Here is a 22,854-nt window from a genome sequence, read left to right on the forward strand (position 1 = left end):
GGGCTTGAGTGCTCGTATGGGTGTGATTTTAGTGTTGTTGCTCAGCTTTGTCTTCACTTCCTGGGACTCCACGGCCTTCTGCGTCCATCTCGGTGACTGCTTTCTACTGTCGATTTGATCTATTGAGCTTTTTTGTTCACAGATTTTTATAGATGTTGTTGTTGAGTCTCTTTAGTTCATTTTTTTCTGTGCTCAAAAATCTTCCAATTGACAAAAATCAATCGGGAGAGTACCTTATTGTTTGGAATTACCTTTTTCGTTTTTGTAACGAATGACCTCACATCTTTGGGGCCACTGAGAATTTTAAAAACTACATAGCTTTGGATTCTTTGAAATTTTCACCATTTCTCTGTTTTGGACTTAGATTTTGGAGAACTATAAACTTCTGGAGAAGTCCAGGTGCCTCAATTATTCATGTATTTTGTGTTTCTGTGTTGGTATTTGTGTGGTTGAGTTAGGGTAGACTTCTGAGGTTTCATAAGATTGTTCTTGGTTAGTATTCTTTCTTGAGAGCTAATTCTCCTGGAGAATTCGCCTGGAGAGAATTAAAGCAACAACAAACAAAGCAAACACCAACGTTGTAGCTGTCATGTACCATATGCCAAGAACATAAGTGAAATAAAATTGTTTTACTTATGGGAAAAGAGTACCATAGGAAAATAATGGCAGTCACCTCATGTCCCTGCAGACACTCACCTACATGCCCCTGCAGACACTCACCTACATAGTCCTGTAGACACTCACTTACATGTCCCCACACAGTGTCTAACACCATCTCCAAAGGTGATCCTTGAAACGTCAAACTTTACATTTTTCCTAACTGATTCTTGTCTTCAGTTGTTGACTGTATTAAAAGTTTCCACAACATTTTATCCTCAGATTAGATGACCAGGTGAGGTAGTTATTAAAAAAATCTTAAACCTTTTTTTTCTAGTAAAGATGTAAACTAAATAAAATCCAGTGAGTTACCTTAATGGTACTATTTTGAAAATCAAATATTTTTGTGGTTTTAAATTTTAGCCACAAGAATGCCTAGAAACTTTATAATGAAAAAACAAACATATTACTTCAAATACAACTTAACAGATGGTTAATATAATATAGTACCCACTGGGTCAGTATCAAACCAAGCACTGAAAAAGTTCTGTTGCATGAAAAGTTATCTTTTGTTTTTTAAATTTTTCTTCTATATAAGGAATGTTAAGTTTTTCAAAACAAGTTTCTTTAAAAGTATAAACAAAAAGTTTAAGATTTTAATTTTCATGCATTCATACACACTACAAATACATTACAAGGGCAGTGGTATGCCTAAGGTGGGATCATAGGCAACTTCCTATAACACTACTTCTCTTTGTCTTTATTTCTCTGCCTCTCTATCTGAAACCTCAGGTCCATCTTCCTCTCGTTAACTCTTTGATAGCAGAAATAATTACAGTTACTTAAGTTAAAAGACTCGGTGGAGTCCCTAATTAAAAGTGCCTCCTCAGCGTATCACGGGTCAACGTTTCAACCCCGCACCACAGGCTTGAGCTTCTCTCTCTGGTTAGATGCCTGTGTTGGCAGGCAGTGCTGACAGCAGCTGTTGTCCCCACTGGTTGGTTGTCTGTCCACATCACACTTAAAACTGAGACCAAGAGAGAGAAAAGCAGGCAGTCTCCCGGACCCTGACTCCTTGGTCCTGAACTGGGTCTGCGGTCAGGGATGAACTGTGCTGTTTCAAATGGCTTTTAAGAGTCTTTCACTGGAGCAACAGTGTCTGTGACAGTGCAGAAAGTCACCTCTCTCTCCAGCTAGCCAGTCTCCTGAGCCTGCAGGCCTTCAGCCTGCCTCTCTCTCAGGCCACTTTGTAATCCCGGTTCTTCCTCCTCATCTCCCTTTATCCCTCTCATTATTCTCACCCAGTTTTGGTTCTTCCCTGCACGCTTCTGTTCATACTTGACCCTTGACCCAGTGGCAGGGGAGGAACCTGCTTCATTCAACAACTTTTTGACATGAAATTCACAGACCATGCAACTCACTTCTGTACTATAGCCCCTCAGTGGCTTTAGTTCCTTTGGGGGCTGTGTAGAACAACTCCAGAGTTCTGCAACCACGCTCACTGCCTACATCCTGGGGCACTCTCACCCTCCATTGTGTCCACTGTGCAGATTTGCTCCCTGAGTTCTGCTGCCCTGCCTTTCACCTCTCCCACCCGTAGAACTGTGGCCCCGCTTTGATACCGAGTGCCCCTCCCTCTTGTGGGACCTCAGGGTGATAACCAGGGTCTTTATCAGATACTATCTAGCTCCAGAGAACACGTCAAGCACTTCAAGTGGTCCAAATGAAACCTCTTTCACTGCCTTCACGTTGAAAGGAAGGCCTCATCCCACACCCCTGTAGCTCTAGAGGAGACATGAAAACCAGCATAACTCCCTTCAAAGACTCCCTGCTTGTGCAATGCCTTTATGCGGGGTGTGTAGGCTCAGGAGTCATCTAACCGGTTCTCAGGCACTTCGGAAACTTGCTGCAGGGCATTCCCTCTCAAGCCATGCTGGTATCTGATTGCTAAGAGGATCCTGATGCCTCTGTTGAAACCTCAGTTTATTAAAACATCTCATGAGGACGATAATCGCTCACATATCTCTTAGCAGTGCGTCCCCTATCCTAATGATACGCTGCTGTTATAATGAGGCACACAGAAACCTAGAGACAGCGTCGGAGTAAACAGCCTCCTTTCTTATACGAGCGGAATAAAAACTCGAGCTTTCTCAGCAGACTCTTCTGTCTTCCCATTTACTTCCCACATTATACACTGTGGATAGACTGCCGAGAAGACGAGGCCGGCCCTTCTTGTAGCCGGAGTTGCTTCTCTTCAGACTGGATTATAAGTCTACATTTTTGAATATTTTTGAGGCCCCTTGCGTTCTCCACCCTCCACACTAGCAAACTTGTGTAGCTCGTGTTTAAGCATCAATGTTGGTGAGACTTTCTGGGTGTAGCTTTTTTGACACTTGTAAGAGACACAACCTCACACAGACTCCCTGTTCCTCTCCTCTCTGACCCTTCCCGCCTCTTCCACAGTGATCCCTGAGCCCTACTCTCTGTACAGTCGCCTTGTTGTAGAGGTATCAGCTGGAACTGACTCCTCCACCTCCATTCCGATCAGTTGTGGTTGAGTGTAATGAAGTCTGTTTGCTGCAAAGAGAAGCTTCCTTGATGAGGGGTGAAGACTGCACTTACCTGTGGGTACAGGGACAGATCTTTATAGATTGTTGTTAGGATTATGTTAGTCTGGTAAATTAGAGGTTACAAACTCTGCAGTACCCATGACGTCACTAGCGCTTGGCTGGCTAGATTTCCAGTACCAGGCATGTTTTCCTTCTTGTCGAATGTGCCGTAAGTTCAATTATAGAGTTGCTGGTTACCAGTAAGGTACGTGTGACACTTCTGCATGTGCCCTTATAGGGTATCATGCCATGCTAGCTGTTGTAGATCGTGAGCATCGAAGCTCGGTAGGACCGTTGGCTGCTTCCCTCCTTTGGAAACTTGCATGGCATCTTCTGGTATCATGAAAGTTGGTTGGTTGTCAGGGAGGAGGCATTCATGCCAGATCCACCTCAGGGTCTCTGGACCTTGTATCCAAAGTGCACAGCGTCTTCAACAATAGCGACTTGCCTTCCATCTCTGGGAGAAAGCCAATGGCAACTGCACTAAGCTATGTTTAAGGAGCCTCTTGGACAACCCTGTCCAACAACTCCATCGAGGACTTCTCATGCCTGGTGTTAGGTTCTGACTGGATGGTGTGCAGCTCTTGTGGGGAGCACTGTCAGACCAGGTGGAAAGTTTTATTTAAACCACATGTGTCTATCTGTATACCAACTTACATACACTGTAGGTAGTTCTAGGTACATTAGTAATGGTGTGATGGCTTACAGCTTTTTCAGACATCTTACTGTTATTGTAAACTTTTCCTCCTGTATTTAAACTCCCTTCCCCAATTAGAGCCTCCCCATCCCCATTTTTTTCCATTGGCTCCTTCAGATCACTTGAGTGTTTTCTTGCTGGTTGGGTAAATGCAAGTTGCCTGTCTAAACCAGATGCCTTCGTGGGCTAATTTTTGAAAATGTAGTGAGTGCGGTTAAGATAACGACAATGCCTGACACAGGCTGCTTCCTTCAGAAAGGCCCGCTGGCTTCTGTCTACCACCCGACACGCTCCTACACTGCAGTAGATATCAACAGCTTCCTTCAGTCCTTACCGGGCTTCTGTCTACCACCCAACCACTCCCACAGTAGTATCATGGTTTAGCGGACTTGGGGAAGCACAAGTCTTAGCTGTCACTGTGAAGGACCCATTTCTCTGAGATGTATCGGCTCAGAAGTATGCACATAGGAGGATTTTAAGAAGTGTTATTTTCTCCTTCCCAAATTAAAGTGAATTATTGAGCCCAATAGAACATCTTAACTTTTATAAATCTATCACCCATAGAAACCCTAGGAAAATTGTGATAAAAGTATAGCCTCAGAGAAACTTCTCTGGTCTTTTGTTAATTTAGTTTCTGTATGATGTTAAATTACAGAACAGTCTCAGGCATGCACTCTTTTCTTGTTATAGATACCCGAAGGGATATCACCATTACCACCACCACCACCACCACCACCACCACCACCACCACCACCACCACCACCACCACCACCACCTTTCCCAGGCCACAGATGGGAAACAGGTGCTGAGGGCAATGACTTTCCTCGGAGAAGGCAGGAAATCGCAGCACAGCTGAGTCTAGGGATAGCTGACTACTTTCAGTGTAAAATTCCCATGATAACACATGCATCAGAGATTATAGGAAATGGTTAATGAGCACAAGCAATGGGCCTTTTCTTATCCCCACGTCCTCTTGTGTAGCTGTGGGGTCTTCTCTTTCTTCTTCTATGTGTTTGTTACGGAAAGAACAGAGCTTGACCTGAGTGCTGGGAAGCCCAGCGACGTGCGCTGTGCCGCCTTCCCTCTGCCCTCACAAAGTACTCCCTGGTACTTTTCCCAAGAGTCTTTTCGGCTAACACTGTTACACAGACCAAGACATTGTCCTAAGGGGCATTTGTCCACTTCCTTCACTTTCTCAAGTTTAAACCTCTAGGGTTATGTTTAGATTGAAGGCCACACTAAAGAATTAGGTAGATGGGAGTGCGTTGCTCGCCCTGATGTAGAGCTTTTACTGATAAATGCATAGTTAAGATGCTCGTGAATAAATCTTCTCCTACTTTTGTTTCCTAGGTAATATGCATGTGTCACTAGCAGAGGCCCTGGAGGTTCGGGGTGGACCTCTGCAGGAGGAGGAAATATGGGCTGTATTAAATCAAAGTGCTGAGAGCCTGCAAGAAGTATTCAGAAGAGGTAAGTCATTTTTGAAATTTTGCATGTTGAGTAGCTGAAAACAGATAACCGGTAGTAAATTTGTTGTCTGTTTCAATATTCCTCATTTTGATAGAGTGTAGGAAAAAAAAATGCCTTACCATGTTTCTCAGGAAAAATTCAACTGCCTAAATTAATATGAGCACAATACACATACCTGTGACCGTACCTGCCACGGGAAACAGTGATTCTCAAAATAAAGCACTTGGTATTCACTGGGAGCGTATGTTTCAGCGTGCAGAGTAATTATTAATAAAGTGCTGGTATAGGCAAATATAACAGCAGCAAGGGCCCGGAAGCCAGGGCCTTCGGTGACTGAGATCCCACGGCAGGAGGGTCTGACTTGGTGTAGAGAGGAAACGAAAGGCTTCTGCGCATTAAGTTGGCCCAGAGCTCATGCTGGAAAGGAAAGTAGGAGTCGACCCTGTGAGAGGGAGTAAAGAGAACTTTCCGGCTGGAGAGAGAAGCAGACACTGGGCAGCGCAGACGGAATGAGTGGTTCTCTGCTTCCCTCATAGGCGGTCGCTTGGCCCAGAAGGTCGCCTTCCACTTGGGAGCTCGAAGTCAGCCTTCAGTTGTCTGAACTGATAGCTGAGGTGTTGTTCATCCCACACGGTTACCACCTCTCTGGACGAGGAGCTGAGCCTAGTGGGAGACTCGGTCTTTAAAACCTGGTCGAATAAATAAGTAAACCAGGCACAACAAATAAGACAGAGCTAGTGACATTGAGGGAAATAATAGCCTTCAAAGTGTAGGCCCAGTAGAGCCTTGGTCGTACGCAAATGCCCAGGCCCTCACCACAGACCCACTAAAGTAAGAGACTCTCAGGGCAGCCCGGAGTTTGTGCATCTCAAGCCCCTGACAACACTGATGCACGCTGCAGTTTGAGAACTGTCTTAGGGCAGAATTGCTGACTATGACTTGGGAACCTCTTGGGAAGGACGGAGGGATGAGCACAGGAGAAAGGAGGGCCCAGAGCGGATGACCAGAATGTTTGGAGCCAAGGGCTCGGGACAGATGGCTGACGCTTCATTGCTGATATATACGTTGATGATTTACAGTCCAGGGAGGAAGCACTTGAACCAAAAGTACCTGGGCCCAGCCATCGCTGCTTGCCATCCAGGGGCTTGGAGCACTGTCCTGAAATGCAGGATGTTCTAAGTAACAGAACTCTTTATCTTTACTTTTCCAGAAAATTCAGAATTACAGGCAATCCAGAGTGTAGAACATACAGCCCTGCTTCAGAGGTATCTTAGTCAATTAGCAGGTAACAATAGTCAATTATGTGAAGAAACCTCTCCTTGTGAGGCACTGTGGGAGGGGTCCAAGAATGCAAGGTGTCATTGCTGCCCTTCAGGCATTGATTCGGATCAGACAGATGCGTGTGAGAGGCTTACGGCTTGCAAACGGTGCCAGAGGAATGACAGACAGTGCACACTACAGATGTTCAGGGACGGAGCGATAGCAGCTCTTTATTACACCAACTGGCCATGACTCACAGAGTATGAAGCATCTTGCCCACTCTAAGTACCCTGGAGGGGTTTCCTTCTTTCAAATTTCATAATGCTGTTAGGAGATTGAAAGCTTGTATTCACAGCCCTCGTCACCGAGCAGTGGTTGTTGCATAATATATTGGCATTTTACAATGAAGATGTATTAGATGTGTGGAAAATTAGACGTATGAAGCAGCTGTGCCTCATATACCCAAGGGAGTCGCTAACTGGATGGCCCTCAGTGTAAGGAGCAGAATAATAGCAGTAGTAGGGGGCTGGAGAGTTGGCTCAATGGTTAATGGCACTGACTGCTCTTCTAGAGGTCCTGAGTTCAAGTCCCAGCAACCACATGGTGGCTCACAACCATCTGTAATGGGATCCGATGCCCTCTTCTGGTGTGTCTGAAGACAGCTGCAGTGTACTTAAATATAATAAAGCTTTAAAAAAAAAAAAAAAAAAAAAAAAAACCAGGACCAGTGATCGTGGTTGCCACTTGTAACAAACTCTCCTTGTTAGGAGGAGCCTGTGTTCGTTTGATCTACACCGTCTTCACGTTTGATCGTGCAGCGACATTTTCCCACAAGCTTTCATCCTGACCCCAAACAACGAGCTGAAGGAAAATGATTACTGTCTGGTTAGCTCAGGATGGACTGCGTTTGTGATGTGTGAGTGAGTGACCCTGGGAGGTGAGCGGGAAGAGCTGCTGGAATGAATGGCCTCCGTCCGTTCCTTTTTCTGAAATAATGTCTCCCACCTTGGCCCTCTTCATCTTTCTCTGTCCTTGTATACACCTTTCTCTGGTTCTTGGTGGTGGCTTTCCCCCTGTCACCTTGAGCCTGTCGCTCAAGGGGCACAGTCCCTGTGAGGACGGGACTGGAAGAAGAGCTAGTCTGGGGATTGTTGAGCAGGAGGTCAGAACCTAACTGAGCTCTCCTTCCTCGTCATCCTGGAAGCTTAAAGCTGAGATCTTCGTTGCTGTTGCTCACCGGATAGCGGTGCCCAGGCACCATCTTTCTGAAAGAGAGCATCTTCAGAGGCGTTTGTCCTCGGAGAAGGCCAATCGGGGATTGTTAGCGCTCACTTTTGACACACAGCGGTGGCGGTAGCCTGTTCTCCTTTTGTACTATCTGTTTTCTCTCCTGCGCCATGTATGCAGACCCCCTGTGTGAGTGCTGATAAGGTTTCGAGGACTTCCTGTGGTCGCACATACCATCCAGCTTTGTAAGTATTGTGTGGCGATTTGAAAAGAGCGAGTTCTTTCAGCCTCTGAGCTACAACTCGGGGTTGTTAGTGATCGATATTAAAACGGTTTGTCATCTTCTGACTTTGGATGTGTGAACTGTGATAATTCTTCAGGATAGTGAATGATATTAACTAACGGCCTGGAACTTTCCTCTGGACTGCTCTGCACTCAGTCCAGACAGTGGACTGAGTCACCTTGTGGCCCTTTTCTTTGCCGTTGGCTGCAGTGCATTTCTCCCTCCATCTTTCCGTGGTCTGTGCTGGAACTGTGATTTTTTTTTTTTAAAGAAGTAGCAGGGAACACAGTTTTACATCAGGAGTTGTTATTATTCTTTAACTTGACTGTGATAATTGAAATGAGTTTTCTGGAGGAATTCCATCTAGGATCACAACACATTGTGTCTTCCTAATTACGTGCACCTCAGGAAGCAGAGTTCTATGTGCAGGGGAACACATAAATTTTTTTTTTTAAAACCCTCAATTTCTCCTGCCCATTGATATACAAAATAAAAGTATCGCTACGTAGTAGCAATGAACACTTAGAAACTGAAGTTTTCAGTTACCATTTTATAGAAATGTAACAATTAAAATTTGAAATATGAAAAAATGCGAAATAAATCTGAGGAAACAAGTGAGTGAGGACCTTAGTAACGAAGTTAGAGGCAGAGTACACAGGTCTGTGCCTCGTTCCTGGGTGAGAAGGTGCGTCACTAAAAGGCTGGCAGGTTTCTCTGAGTTGAGGGTGGATATAGTTGCAACAGGCTGTGGTTTTGCACAAAGTGAGAGTGGCCTAAAATCTACCGTGCTTAAAAGTAGCCAAAGCATCCTGGAAGAGAAACAAACGAGTGTTGAAGATCGCAAGTCAACCAATCAACATCACATAGTATAAAGGCCAATCCTCATTGCCGGTGAGCTTGAACTTGGCTTGGGACGTTTTCAAAGCCTTTATGGTAAAATGTAAGGAGGTCTTATGGACTGAAATGTTTTATATAGTAGTTCAGCTTCCAGAAGACCAGGCCCTACCTGCTCACTTTTTATTGCACCCCTGTTTGTCTGCCATCGAAAGTTAGCACATTGAGAGGACTCATCAGTTGTCGTCGACGTGCTGCGTCTTGCCTCGTGTTTGTCGGACCAGAATTAACAGGTCCTTCAAGTCAAATGTGTTTGAACTAGATGAAATTGCCCCATTTGTTCCCTGGAGACAAACCAGAAAACACGAAACTAAACTTAATATTTGTCATTCTGAAAACAGTGTAGGTTGCCTGACAAGTGTACGAAGCCCTTGTGGAGAACAGGCCGTACCCTGCAAACACACCAGTAGGGACTGCCTGTGTCTTCCTATTACTTTGACTCTATGCCCTCTAACCAGGCAGTCGAATACATGCAGAGAGAGCTTACAGGGAGAGGATGCTGGTCTCGAGTCCCATCCCCGGCGAGAAACGCCACATGGCCCACTGGGCTTGTTTCTGCCTTTACACTTAGGAGGACTTTTAAAATGTTGGCATAATTTGTATAGTAAATAGTATTGTTCTTAATTGTAACAACTAAAGAAGAACAATTTAAATCTCATCTCTCACCTGAACTTAATTCTCATACCATGATTTAATTACAATTTGGTTACACTTACTAGTTACACTTTCTGACTTGCCTTATCTCTTGTTATTTTCTTACGTGTAGCTTTACAAACAGTAACAAAAGCACACACATTATGGAGGCACATAAAGCCATATGCACTCTAGCCTCTGATGAATTTGTCAATCATATGAAGTTGAAATAAGGATAAGAACACGAACAAGTCAGTTGAGCCGTGGCGCCATCTTTCGCTAACAGTGACATCCTGCCCGTAAAGAGCGGTGGTTCCCACTTGTGTTGGGGAGTAGGCTGGTGTGAACAGTGAAACCCCGTGCTGTGACCTGTACCCCTTCTTCTGAATTTGCAAGAAAGCTCTCCATGCTCAGAAACCCAGGCCCATGTTTTACAATGACCCGAAGCTCCGAGAATCAGACATTTTATAAGTATGTTTGAGTCACAGTTGAACATCAAGCCTACCAAAAGGTAGCCTCTGACACAGACACAGTGTTCTCTGCTTGATTCATTTATTGTCTTGGCATTGACATTCAAAGGAGCCAAAGTATTCTTTATGGAGAAATTCAAAAACACACTCCCCCTCCCACCTTGTGACCCGAAAAGTCCAAACTGATGAGTTTCAGAGCAGGGATGCAGGACACCACAGCAGGGATGCAGGATGTCTTTAAAAGCTGTTGGCCTGTAGAATAGAGCTAAAACTGAAGACAGATCGATTTCTGTCAAGTGTAAGCTGCTCTCCACATGTATGAGTTCCACCCCACGAATTGAGACAGCCTTGGATTGAAAGTGTGAATAGGCTGGTGGCCGTGTCTACACTGAACAGAGGGTTTATCTTGTCAGGATTCCTTGAACAGTGCAGTGTAGAACTGTTTACAGAGCTTGTAAGTCATTGTAAAGATGTGCATAGCTTATATGCAAATGACATGGCGTTTTATGTGTAGGATTGAGTAGTCCTATGTTTTGGTGTCCATAGAGGGTTTTATAACTAATCACCCAGGGACACTGACAGACAACATTTTTAATAAATAATGATGTAGTACCTGCTGGTTAGAGAATTCAGTTTCTATCTTTAACCACTTACATCCGTGGAAGAACTGTGCGAACTAGAGTTGCAAAGCATTTTATTCATAACTTGTCATAACTTTTGGAGGTGTAATTTTATTGATAATGAAGGTTGTTGGTGTCACAGTTTGATTTCCTTGGTTGATAAAACACCATGACCAAAAGACACCTGAGGAGGGAAGCAGTTTACTCCATCCTACGCTTTCAGGTGACTTCTGTCAGTGAGGGTGTCAGGGCAGTCAGGTGACTGCCATCAGTGAGGGTGTCAGGGCAGTCAGGTGACTGCCGTCAGTGAGGGTTCCAGGGCAGGAACCTGAGGCAGGAGCCCAAGCAGAAAGCACCACGGAGGAGCACTGCTTACTGCTTTCTCACATGACCCAGGTTCACCTGCCCGGGGTGGGCCCACAGCAGGCAGGAAATGGTCCACAGGCTTGTCTACAGTATATTTTTTTGGAGACTCTTTTTTTCATTTGTGGTTCCCTCTTCCCAGATGATCAACTGATGGTCAAGTTGGAAAAACAAAACAAAAAAACAAAACAAACAACCCCCCCCAAAAAAAAAAAAAACAAAACTAACCAGGACAACCGGGAAGCTGAAGGAAAATTAGAGAGGAATGTCTTATTACGTCAAAACCCAGAAACGTTCCTGGTAACGTGATGGGCAGGGAGAGGGAGAGAGAACCTCTTCTTAGGCTGTTTTAGTTGGGCGGCCAAGGAAGAAAGCAAACCCTGAGACCTGCTTCCGTTATCCGTTGACAGACATTTAAGCCCTATTATTTTAAAACAATAATAACTCAGAGTCTCTACTTTTACATTACCAAGTTGCATGATTCCACTCCCCCTGAAGAATCTTGTAAATACTTGAACACAAACTACCAGATGCCTCATTGGTTAGAAGCCACACCAAGGTTACAGTGGTTGTGGCTTAGGCTGCAACTTGCTTGTTTGGTGGGAACAAAGAGATGGGAAGGGGAAGGGATGGATGGTGTGACTGCCGTTGTTAGGAAATAAAATATTTTAACTGGGCAACCATAGCACATGCCTTTAATGCCAGCACTCAGGAGACAGGCAGGCAGACCTCTGAGTTCAAGGCCAGCCTGGTCTACAGAGTGAGTTCCGGGACAGCCAGGGCTACAAGAGAGACCCTGTCTGGAGAAACCAAAGAACAAGATGAACAAAGAAGATCTTACTCTAGTGAGAGAGACTCACAAAGTAGGTCCGTCAGATTGGAGGGACAGTGTCCTGTAATTTTTGTTACCAGGCCTCTACAACTTCTATTATAAGTAAAACAAATTCCAAAGCCGATACCATGGTGATTTACGTTCAAGTAAATATTTGCACGAACTAAATCACGTTATAGTTCAAGCTAATTGCTAGGTACAGTAAAACATCAATTTGGCAAGCAGTGTAATTAGCCGTCCATGTACTAATTGGCTTGATTGTCAAACCTTAAATCAAATGCTCTAGCTTAAGGACTGTGCTAACTAGGAATGCTGTGCCTTAGGTAGAGTGCTGAGAAAGAGACACTCTCCAAGGAATTTAGTTTTTTTTTTTTTTTTTTTTTTAATTTTTTTCGAGCTGGGGACTGAACCCAGGGCCTTGGCGTTATGTAGCAGCGCTCTACAAACTAAATTCCCAGCCCTCTAGGAATTTAGTTTTAATTGAAGAACAAATTCACTGGGGCTGGAGAGATGGCTCAGTGGTTAAGAGCATTGCCCTTCCAGAGGTCCTGAGGTCAATTCCCAGCGACCACATGGTGGCTCACAACCATCTATAATGGGATCTGATGCCCTCTCCTGGTGTGTCTGAAGACAGCTACAGTGTCCTTTGATACATAAAATAAATAAATCTTAAAAAAATTTCACATATCACAAAACTGCATTCTTCTAATTGTATTTCTAATATGACTTGTAGGCAAAGGACACACACACAAAAAAAAAAAACAAAACAAACAAAAAAAAAACCTCAGAACTATTCCCAGGCACTGAGAACACAGTAGTGTGATGTGGTTTTGAAACTGCAGGACCTGTCTGTGGGGCACTTGCTGCTTCCTCTGGGGGAGAACACAAGTCACCAGCTGATCGGGACTGAACCCGAGGTGTGCTGTGGCTGCCTTTGAGGAGAGGATCTATGGCAATGATGGAACTGTTGTCTTTCCCCAGTAATCCTCACAGTAGCTTTATGGGTTCAGGACTACATTACAGATGTGGAGTGACAGACGGATCTGTTTGCTCTTGAGACCACAGCTGTGAGGTCTGCACATCAGGCCGAGGACTTGGAGGTGACTTATGCTTCAGTCTGACTCTCTACTACGTTATATTGCATAGGAAGTATGGACTACACTAACGCAAGTGGAATTTTAGAAGGGTGGAAAGAAGCAGGCGGTTTCTCTGGTGATTTGTACACTCCTGGATAAACTTGTGGATTTGGGTGGTGTCTTTGATCTGAGACCAACTACAGCACGTGCAAGTGCTGCAGACTCTCAGGCTTATGGGAGCTTACGTGAAATGCTTTGTCGTGACTGGCTATCTCAGCTAACTTAAATGACATCAGTGTCTTCTAGGAGGCCATCATTACGAGTTTGCCTTGTTGCAGGTACAATGAGATCATTGGTACAGTTTTTGTTGTTACAGGTACAGTGTCAGTGTTACAGTGTTACAGGTGCAGTGAGAGCATAGGTGTTACAGGTACACTGAGAGTGTCAGTGTTGCAGGTACAGTGAGAGCATTAGTGTTACAGGTACACTGAGAGTGTCAGTGTTGTTGCAGGTACAGTGAGAGCATTAGTGTTACAGGTACAGTGAGAGCACGAGAGCATCAGTGGTACAGTGAGAGCATCAGTGTTACAGGTACACTGAGAGCGTCAGTGTTACAGGTGCAGTGAGAGCATCAGTGTTACAGGTGCAGTGAGAGCATCGGTGTTACAGGTACAGTGAGAGTGTTGTTACAGGTATAGTGAGAGCATTAGTGTTACAGGTACAGTGAGAGCATTAGTGTTACAGGTACAGTGAGAGCACGAGAGCATCAGTGGTACAGTGAGAGCATCAGTGTTACAGGTACACTGAGAGCGTCAGTGTTACAGGTGCAGTGAGAGCATCAGTGTTACAGGTGCAGTGAGAGCATCAGTGTTACAGGTACAGTGAGAGCATTAGTGTTACAGGCACAGTGAGAGCATCGGTGTTACAGGTACAGTGAGAGTGTTGTTACAGGTATAGTGAGAGCATTAGTGTTACAGGTACAGTGAGAGCATTAGTGTTACAGGTAAGCTCAGAGCATTGGTCCAGTTTTATTTTCAGAACTGGAATGTTTATTCTAGCCTTTTTGTTAGGGAAAGTGACATTTAAAAAGCAGGACCAACACTTAGGAGTAAATAAATTGTCAAGTTATAATTAATCACCCTATAGTATCTACTATAATTTCAGAAGATCATAATTTATCACAAAATCCTACTATAAAGAAAGGGGAGGGGAGATACGGTGACGGAGGGGTGGGAAGGGAGACAGTGAAGAGGATGATGGCAACGGAGGGATGGGAAGGGAGACGGTTGGGAGGATGAGAGGAAAAGGCCAAGATGGAGAATAACTGTCCCAAGCCGGTTTTGTTTCAGTTATGCAGCAGCTACATCAGGTGACCGATTGATCAGTAAATTGATCCTAATGCACTATGAAAAGAACTGAACATTCAGAGAATCCTGTATGATGAGTAACTATCAAAGTCTTCAGAGTTTTGGACAGTAACCTGCGTAGATTTTTGTCAGCCACCCTAATAGAACGCAGAACCAGCGGGTCTGTAACTTCTCTCCTCGAGCTACTTGACCTCAGACAGGAGCTTGTGTATGAAATGGTTTATTCTGAATTTCTATCTTAGTCTCTGTTGCTTTTGCTGACTGTTCCCTTATACCATGTTTTCTAACCCAATTACAATCACTTACCCTTTCATTTTATTTATTTATTTTTTGGAGACGAGAGTCTTGCTATGTAGCTGTCCTTAAACCACTCGGTTGCCCAGGTCGTCTTCAGGCTCATACCCTGCCTGCCCTCCAGCCTCAGCATCCTGAGTGCTGGGCTGATAGTCGCACAGCCCAAGTGGAACTCTAAAGGAAATGGCAGGACCCAGGAAGAAAGAATCGCTGTTAGACTGTGCGTGGGTTTTTAGTTTGCGAAACGTGCTCTCAGTTGTTTCTTTATAGATCACGTGTTTGCGTATTTCTAACTTCACCCCGGCTGCAGAGACTCTGACCAGCGACTCTGCCCATGGAGCGTCAGGAAAGGCTCTAGAAAGAACCACGTTGGCTGCCGGAATTGGTTCATATCAGATTTACTTCTTCATAATAACAGAGTCCTTGGAGTGTGGTCAGTGCACGACTGAAGCACAGGCCTCGGCGCTCACTCGAAGCTCCTGGAACCTGCTTTTCCCAACGCTCTCTGCAGGGTTTTGAAAACATTTGCTTTCAGATCCTTCCGCTTAGCTGTCAGGAAGCGGGAATTAAAGACCGATTCCAGCCGCAACTCTTAAATCCCCTCACTTTTAGGTTTACATAAGCCTTCATAATTATTTAAAAATATATTCTGCGGTTTGACTCCACTACCTCAAGAATCCAGCGCTTAAACGTCACGTATGTGTTCTGGGAATTGAGAGCAGAGCGTCTGTGGTCACAGTTGCTCTGGGCTCATTACACAGTACTTTAAAGCCACTGTGAAAACATCCGTGACATTTCTGTGCTCTTGAAAGAGAAAAATCATGCCTTACCCCCCCCCCCCATAATTCAATTTCTCCGCATTCAGTGCCATTTCTCTGCCAAAATTCTTGCTAGTCCCTCGCCAGACTTAATTTCCTGACTGCCTTTGAGTTCGCTCTCTCTCTCTCTCTCTGGAAGCCAACCATCACCCATGTTCAAGTGGTCATTTTCCCTTTAAAGGGCCACGTGTAGTTGAGAAAGAAATGTGTTGTCTGCATTATGTTTGTTTTTCTTTTTAATCCATAGAACGATCTTGTGTATTGTTTTCTGTGTCTCAGATGCGCTGTGCAATGTCTTGTTTGTCTGTTTGTGTATCTATTCTGTCTCCCTGTATACTTTGGAGTCTAGTAGCCAGTGAGCTGCACTGCTGCTCGTATTATATTAAAGTATTGGGCTTAAAGTCACTAATACACATTAGCTACTTTGTAAGCAGCACATGTAAGCAGCAATGGTATAAGGCAGAGGTTAAAATACTTATTTTCTCATAGTAATGGCCGTAGTGACCTTGGCTGTACGGACAGGTTTCATTTCCGAAAGATAAGCGATAAGGAATTTTTAGAAATCATTCCGTCCTGTGTTCATTTATCTAGTTTTTATTTAATGTGCGTGGACCTGTGCATGCAGAGGCACAGGTGTGGAGGTCAGAGGACAACCCTCGGGAGTCTGTTCTCTCTCCGCCACGGAACTGAGATTGAGGCCAGCTCCTCGGGCTTGGTGACAGTGCGGTTACCCGCTGAGCTATCTCACCTGCTCCTGCCTTGGCCTCCTCCCAGCCACCCCCGGCCCAGCACTGGCAGTGGCTGGTTTGGTCAACCCAGCTAGTGCTGGGGTTAAGGCTAATTAATGATTGTAATATTAATGGGGATAATGGTAGCAAGATGAAAGAAGTCATGAGGTAAGGGGAGACAGGTTGGTGGGCTCCACAGCGTATTGGATGAAGCTGGGGGCTTAGGTAAGACCACAACACATCGTTTACATGTATGAAGATTCCAAAGATAACAGTATTATCTCAAAGTAGAATTGGCCTTGAGGTTAGACTCCCAGTTTCCCAACTCACGTTCAAGCTCAGGTACCACGGAGCTGGACAGAAAGGCCGCTGTGAAGAACTGCGTGTGACAGTTAGGCGTGTGACGGCACTTTTCCAGGAACTGTTGGAAAAGTGGAGAAGGAACGGAGAGTTCATGGTGGGAAGACCCCAAGACTCAGCCCTGGGTCTTCAGCTTCCATCTCACTGCATTTTATCACCGATCAAATCTCAGGACTTTCAGTTCCATCCTTTATGCCAGCAACTCCCTCTGTCCAGCCCTGACACTATCCAACTACCTGCTTGAAATCTCCATTTGAATGTGTCACCACCAGAGAGGTCTCGTCTCCCCACCACCTTCCAGGCCCCACCGCAGAGCCTGTTTGTTACCGGTCTCCCCCCGTGTTAAGGTTGAGCAACACCATTTCTCAGCCGCTCAAATCTAAATCGTAGCATCGCCCAGATTCTGCTCCTTCTCTCTCATCTTTCAGGAATTTCTGTTATCACTACCTCTGAAATACACTCCATGCCTGTGGACTGCCGCTGCCGCCAGCCTGGCTGCAGGGTTCCCTGCACACAGCTGTGCATCGGCTTCTCCCCGCCCACAGCTGCGCATTGGCTTCTCCCCGCACACAGCTGCGCATTGGCTCCTCCCCACACACAGCTGCGCATTGCTTCTCCCCGCCCACAGCTGCACATTGGCTTCTCCCCTCACACAGCTGCGCATTGGCTCCTCCCCACACACAGCTGCGCATTGCTTCTCCCCGCCCACAGCTGCGCATTGGCTTCTCCTAGCCCACAGCTGCGCATTGGCTTCTCCCAGCCCACAGCTGCGCATTGGCTTCTCCTAGCCCACAGCTGCGCATTGGCTCCTCCCCACCCACAGCTGCGCATTGGCTTCTCCTAGCCCACAGCTGCGCATTGGCTTCTCCCAGCCCACAGCTGCCCATTGGCTTCTCTCCGCACACAGCTGCGCATTGGCCTCTCCCTGCACACAGCTGTGCATTCAGCCACTGGCGTCTTGTTCCCTGAGTAGGTGATCTGAAGAGACTTACTTAGACTGCTTTAATAGTGAGTGTCTCCAACATCTAGCTGGGATGTGTACTGATTGTTCACACCAAAGAGAAAGCTTTTAACAACAACAACAACAAAAGATGTGTACAGCGGCTTGTATTTTTTTTTATTTTTAAATTACATTTTATTTGTGGGTTTATATGTCCGTGTAGAGCTTGCATGTGCCACAGCCCGTGTTTGGAGGTCAGAAGATAACTTGCAGGAGTTGGTTCTCTCCTTCAGCCAGGTGGAACCCAGGGATTCACTCAGGTTGTCAGGCTTGGAGGCAAGTGCCTCTACTCAGTGAGCCGTCTCACTGGATTGATTTTCATTTATTTATACGTAAACATTTGTGAAAAGCAACAAAATATGCAGATATCCTTGTTGCTAGGGTCCTTTGAAACACGGGAGCATGAGAACCTGAGTTTCAATTCCCAGCACCCACGAGAGAGAACAAGCCTGCAACATGCATCTGTAATCCCCATGCACAGGAGAGCCCTGGGGCGCACTGGCTAGCCCTCCCAGCCAGTCTCAAAGCTCACCGGGAGGGAGGGAGAGAGGGAGGGAGAGAGGGAGGGAGAGAGGGAGGGAGAGAGAGAGAGTATTAGTTCAGAAGTTAAGGCGGAGAGAGCCACAGAGGAAGATGTCTGTTGTCCACTTCTGCTCCCGTCCCCACACACCCTAATCCCGTACCCAAAACCAAGTGTTCTTAGTCCTCTGATGTGACATCCACATATAGGTGATAGGAAGAGCTTAAAGAGTTGTATGTGTATAGACAGTGTCTGGAAACTGTAGTTTCCACTGAGTACTCAAAAGAATCCATGGTGGGCAAGTCCTGAGCCTTCTCCATTTCTTTATTTATATTAGTATAAAACAGGGTTAACTTGTAGAATTGTTTCTAAGACGTTAAGTGATGAAGCCAAATAAAGGCACAGCTGTGAACAGTGACCGTGGCTGTATGTAGGCGACACTGAAACCCTGTATTAATGTCTGCACCGTCAGGCTGGGATATCTGTTGAGGTGCTTATAGATTCTTTGAATCCTGATCTTAAGAGTTTATCATTTCTTCTTTTGGTGTGGTGCACGTACAACCAGTGAGCATCGCTGACCCCGCTGCTCTTGGCTTCATCATCTCTCCGTGGTCGCTGCTGTTGCTGCCGTCTGGCAGTGTGTCCTTCACAGATGAAAATGTCTGCAGTCAGGACCTTCGCGCGTTCACTGCACCCGAGGTTCTTCAGAGCCACTCGCTGACGTCTCTCTCAGATGTAGAAAAGGTAAATGTTAAGTCTTTTGGTTTATTTTCATTCCGTTTATTTTTTACAGAAGTAAGGCAGGTCAAAACAATGGCTACCTTTACTCAGCCCATGGAGAATTCCTTTGAAATTCAAATAACCATATGCTTTAAGATTATATATATTACATGTAATTCAGAATTTCACCATGTTTTAAGATTTTACATATATATTATAAATAATTCAGAATTTTATATATAAAACAATATATACAAATACATGTATATGTACAGATAGACAGTTGAATATTTTTATATGTAAACTTAATACACAAATTTTCTATTTTATTTTATGTAATTATAATAAATTGTATATTTTATATTATTACTATACTTAAATTATTTGTATATATATAAAATTCAGAGTAATTCCAGGAAAGCATATTGACCTAGGAAAGATACTTTAAAGTTGAATCACTATTAATTTATTACAAGGAGTTACTAACTGCCTGCCGTCTGTGAAACAGTCTATGAAACTGCGAGGCCGGCCTTGAGTAACGGGCATGGAACTGTCTGTGTTACACGGCAGGATGAACAAATGCGGAACAGCAGAGGATGCATTTGCGACTCTGTAACCGGACCATCAAGTTTTACTCCCAGACTGTAGCATTTGCTACGGAGAATAAACCTAATTCAGATAGATCAATATGTATTAAAAGGGTGTGTCGTTCAAGGTTAGGGGCATGGGTTGTGGCAAGAGAAAAGAAGTTGTCCGTTGCAGTTGGAGATGGCAAAGCGGACCAGGCAGGTGTTTGCGTCGGAAGGTGCCCTGTAGGCCAACAGGAGCCCGTGGGATTCATGGGTGTGTGTGTGTGTGTGTGTGTGTGTGAAACAATGCAATGTACCCCTTTATAGTGAAACCTGACAGGCACTGATACTCTTGAGAACTACACCATTTCTGTGCATGTTTTGGGGATGTCATAATCTGCAGGGAAAAGAGGGAAAGGAAGCATCATACGCTGGCTCTATACAGAAGTGGGAGAGGGACACGGTGGAGGCAAACTTGGGGAGTCATACCTCATTTAATGGCACAGTGAAAACGAAGTTTATGAGAGATATGTATGGTGATGTCATTGACTAGATCAAATCTAATCTCAGTGACTTGCACATTGGATCGTCCAGCAAACTCGTTAATTCAGATCTGAGGCGCTGGGGATTCTAGATTAGCTGGGAACATACTTTCTCATAGGTCATTCATGCAAGTGTAAAAATAACTGAATAACTTTCTGATCATAAAACTTTGAGAATATCCACATCTTGATACACACTTGTGATGGAAAAGAATTGTGTATTAACCGTTCTGCTGATTGAGCCCTGGGAGAGAGGAAAGGGGGGTTTTCAGTAGGAAAAAGCAAGAACGGAGCCCTCTTGATAAGGCTTGGTGGGTGAAGTGTGTAGGACTTTAATGCCCTAGGAGTTCCTTAGGGAATTGGCAAGAGTCAAGTGTGCAGAGACGAGAGATCACAGCTCTGAAGTGGAGCTCTGGCGCCTGAGGTGTAGCTCCTGAGACAGTCCGCACTGCGTGACGTCAGGGCACACGCAGTGTCCACAACTGTGGACAAACGTTCAGGCATACTGAAATGTTCCTTAGATGATTAGTACATACGTGCTCATTTTTACCTTATTCTCACGGTATGCATTCATTAAGTACCCTATACAGTTCATTTATTCGTGTAGTTTTAAAAGATTCAGCATGATAAATTCAGATTATTTAACCCTATGAGGCTTCCGGTTTAAATCGATCCTGAGGGCCCAAAACCAGTGACGTGGCACACTTCAGGGAGAGGGCGCCCCTAGCGTCCATGGTCTCTTGGATGACTGCACTGACCTCAGGGAGGGATAAGGACTGTATTACCATGAACAGTGTGTAGTCTTTGAAAACTTCCAAATTGTAGGAGGCTTTCACCCTTTAGTTTTCAATAATTTTTGTAGATATCTATGACTTTGCTCAATGAAAGTTTCAGGTACATGTTGGGGACATAGCTCCATCAGTGGGGGCCTGATTACCACGGCTGAGGTCCTCGGTTTAATTCTCAGCTTGACATACGCAGGTGTAATGGCTCACACCTGTAAGCCCAGCACGTGGACGCAGAGGCAGGCAGCTCCAAGACTCAGTGCCATCTTCAGGTCTGGTCTGAAGCTACACGAGACCCTTTCTAAAAGAAAAGCAAAAACGAAGTAACAGTTAATGAAAGAGAGGCCAAGGAATTGAATGAGAACAAAGGAGATATACAGGACTGTTAGAACGGAGGAGAAAGAAGGGGGAAATGATGTTATATTATAATCTCAAAAATAAAAAGTAATAATAACAAATACAAACCCAAATAAAAATTCCAAAGTAGGAAAAACTGCCGTGTATTATGGATCACACTCCAAGCACTGCCTGCAGTGTGCTCTGTGCTGGGGACAAGGGGGTGTGGGACGGTCACTTTCCCCCTTGAAGCCTGTGAAACTAGCTCAAAAATCTCTCTTTTTTATTCAATTTTAAAACAAAAAAAAAAAAAAAAAAAAAAAGAAGGCAGATGTCTTAGGGTTTTATTTCTGTGAAGAGACACTGGACTGGCTGGTTTTGTGTGTCAAGTTGACACAAGCAGGAGTTATCGCAGAAAAGGAGCCCCAGTTGTGGAAATACTTTCATGAGACCCAGCTGTAAGGCATTTTCTCAATTAGTGGTCAAGGTGGGAGGACCCAGCCCATTGTGGGTGGTGCCATCCCTGGGCTGGTGGTCCTGGGTTCTATAAGAAAGCAAGCTGAGCAAGCCAGGGAAGCAAGCCAGTAAGTAACATCCCTCCATGGCCTCTGCATCAGCTCCTGCTTCCTGACCTGCTTGAGTTCCAGTCCTGACTTCCTTTGGTGATGAACAGCAATGTGGAAGTGTAAGCTGAATAAACCCTTCCCTCCCCTACTTGCATCTTGGTCATGAAGTTTGTGCAGGAACAGAAACCCTGACTAAGACAGATACTATGACCAAGGCAACTTTTAACCAAGGAAGGCATTTAATTGGGTCTGGCTTCCAGTTTCAGAGGCTCAGTCCATTATCATCATGGAGGGAAGCATGGCAGCATCCAGGCAGACACGGTGCTGGAGAGGGAGCTGATAGTGTTACATCTTGATCTGAAGGCAGCAGGAGACTGCGTTATCCTAGGTGTAGCTTGGGCATATAAGACCATAGAGTCCCCTCCCCCAGAGTGACTAACTTCCTCCAAGGCCACACCTCCTAATAGTGCCACTCCCTATGGGCCAAGGCTCAACCACATGAGTCAATAGGGGTCATCCCTCTTCAAACCACCACATTGCACTCCTTAGCCTCCATAGGCTTGTGGCCATAACATAATTCAGAAATGCACACACATACATATATACACACATTCATCAAGAAATCAAGACCAAAACCAGCTGGGATTCACCAAGCTCTGCATCTCTGTTTCTCCATGTCAAAGCTTTTCAGGTCTCCAACTCCTCTCATCTTTGTTGACTGCAGCACACCTCCATCTCTTGGGCTGGTTCCACTTCCTGTTGGCAGCTTTCCCAAGCAGGTATCTCATGACCCCGGTACCTCCAACATCCTGGGGTCTCCAGGACAGTCCAGGCTTCACTTACACAGCTTCACACCATGGCCTCTCCGGGCCTCCATGCAGGGACACTTCTACAACTTGCCGGTCTCAGTAGCTTGCCTTGGTCACAGAGGGAGAGTCTTGAGAACCCCTTTCTTCTCCTTGACGCTAAAGCCAGAACCATGTGGCTGAAGCTGCTTGCTGAGGATGAATTATCGCCACCATTCAATCATGTCTTTACCAGCTTCCTAGTTTTAATGGTTTCCTTCACTGCCTAAGCTCGGATGTTCTGAAACTTGCTCTCATGCTGTCTCCTGACTGCTAGGATTAAAGGTGTGCACCACCACACCTGGACCTAAATTGTCTTTACTTCCTTTTCACAAGATGGAAGCTTAGCTGGTAGGGATCTTGCCCTGAGGTC

At 45.1% G+C, this 22,854-nt stretch overlaps 1 protein-coding gene across 1 annotated transcript in view; it reads left to right on the forward strand.

The window, feature by feature from the left end:
- Ptpn13 (protein tyrosine phosphatase non-receptor type 13) overlaps window positions 1–22,854 on the forward strand; it is a 174,322-nt gene that overhangs the window by 32,926 nt on the left and 118,542 nt on the right. The window contains exons 2-3 of the mRNA XM_032916433.1: window positions 5,254–5,373; window positions 18,684–18,862. Of these exons, the coding sequence (XP_032772324.1) occupies window positions 5,259–5,373; window positions 18,684–18,862 (294 nt within the window). The 5' untranslated portion in view covers window positions 5,254–5,258. The remainder of the gene's footprint in view (window positions 1–5,253; window positions 5,374–18,683; window positions 18,863–22,854) is intronic.

Source organism: Rattus rattus, chromosome 11 (assembly GCF_011064425.1).
Source record: "Rattus rattus isolate New Zealand chromosome 11, Rrattus_CSIRO_v1, whole genome shotgun sequence".
In the NCBI taxonomy this organism is placed as follows: Eukaryota; Metazoa; Chordata; class Mammalia; order Rodentia; family Muridae; genus Rattus; species Rattus rattus.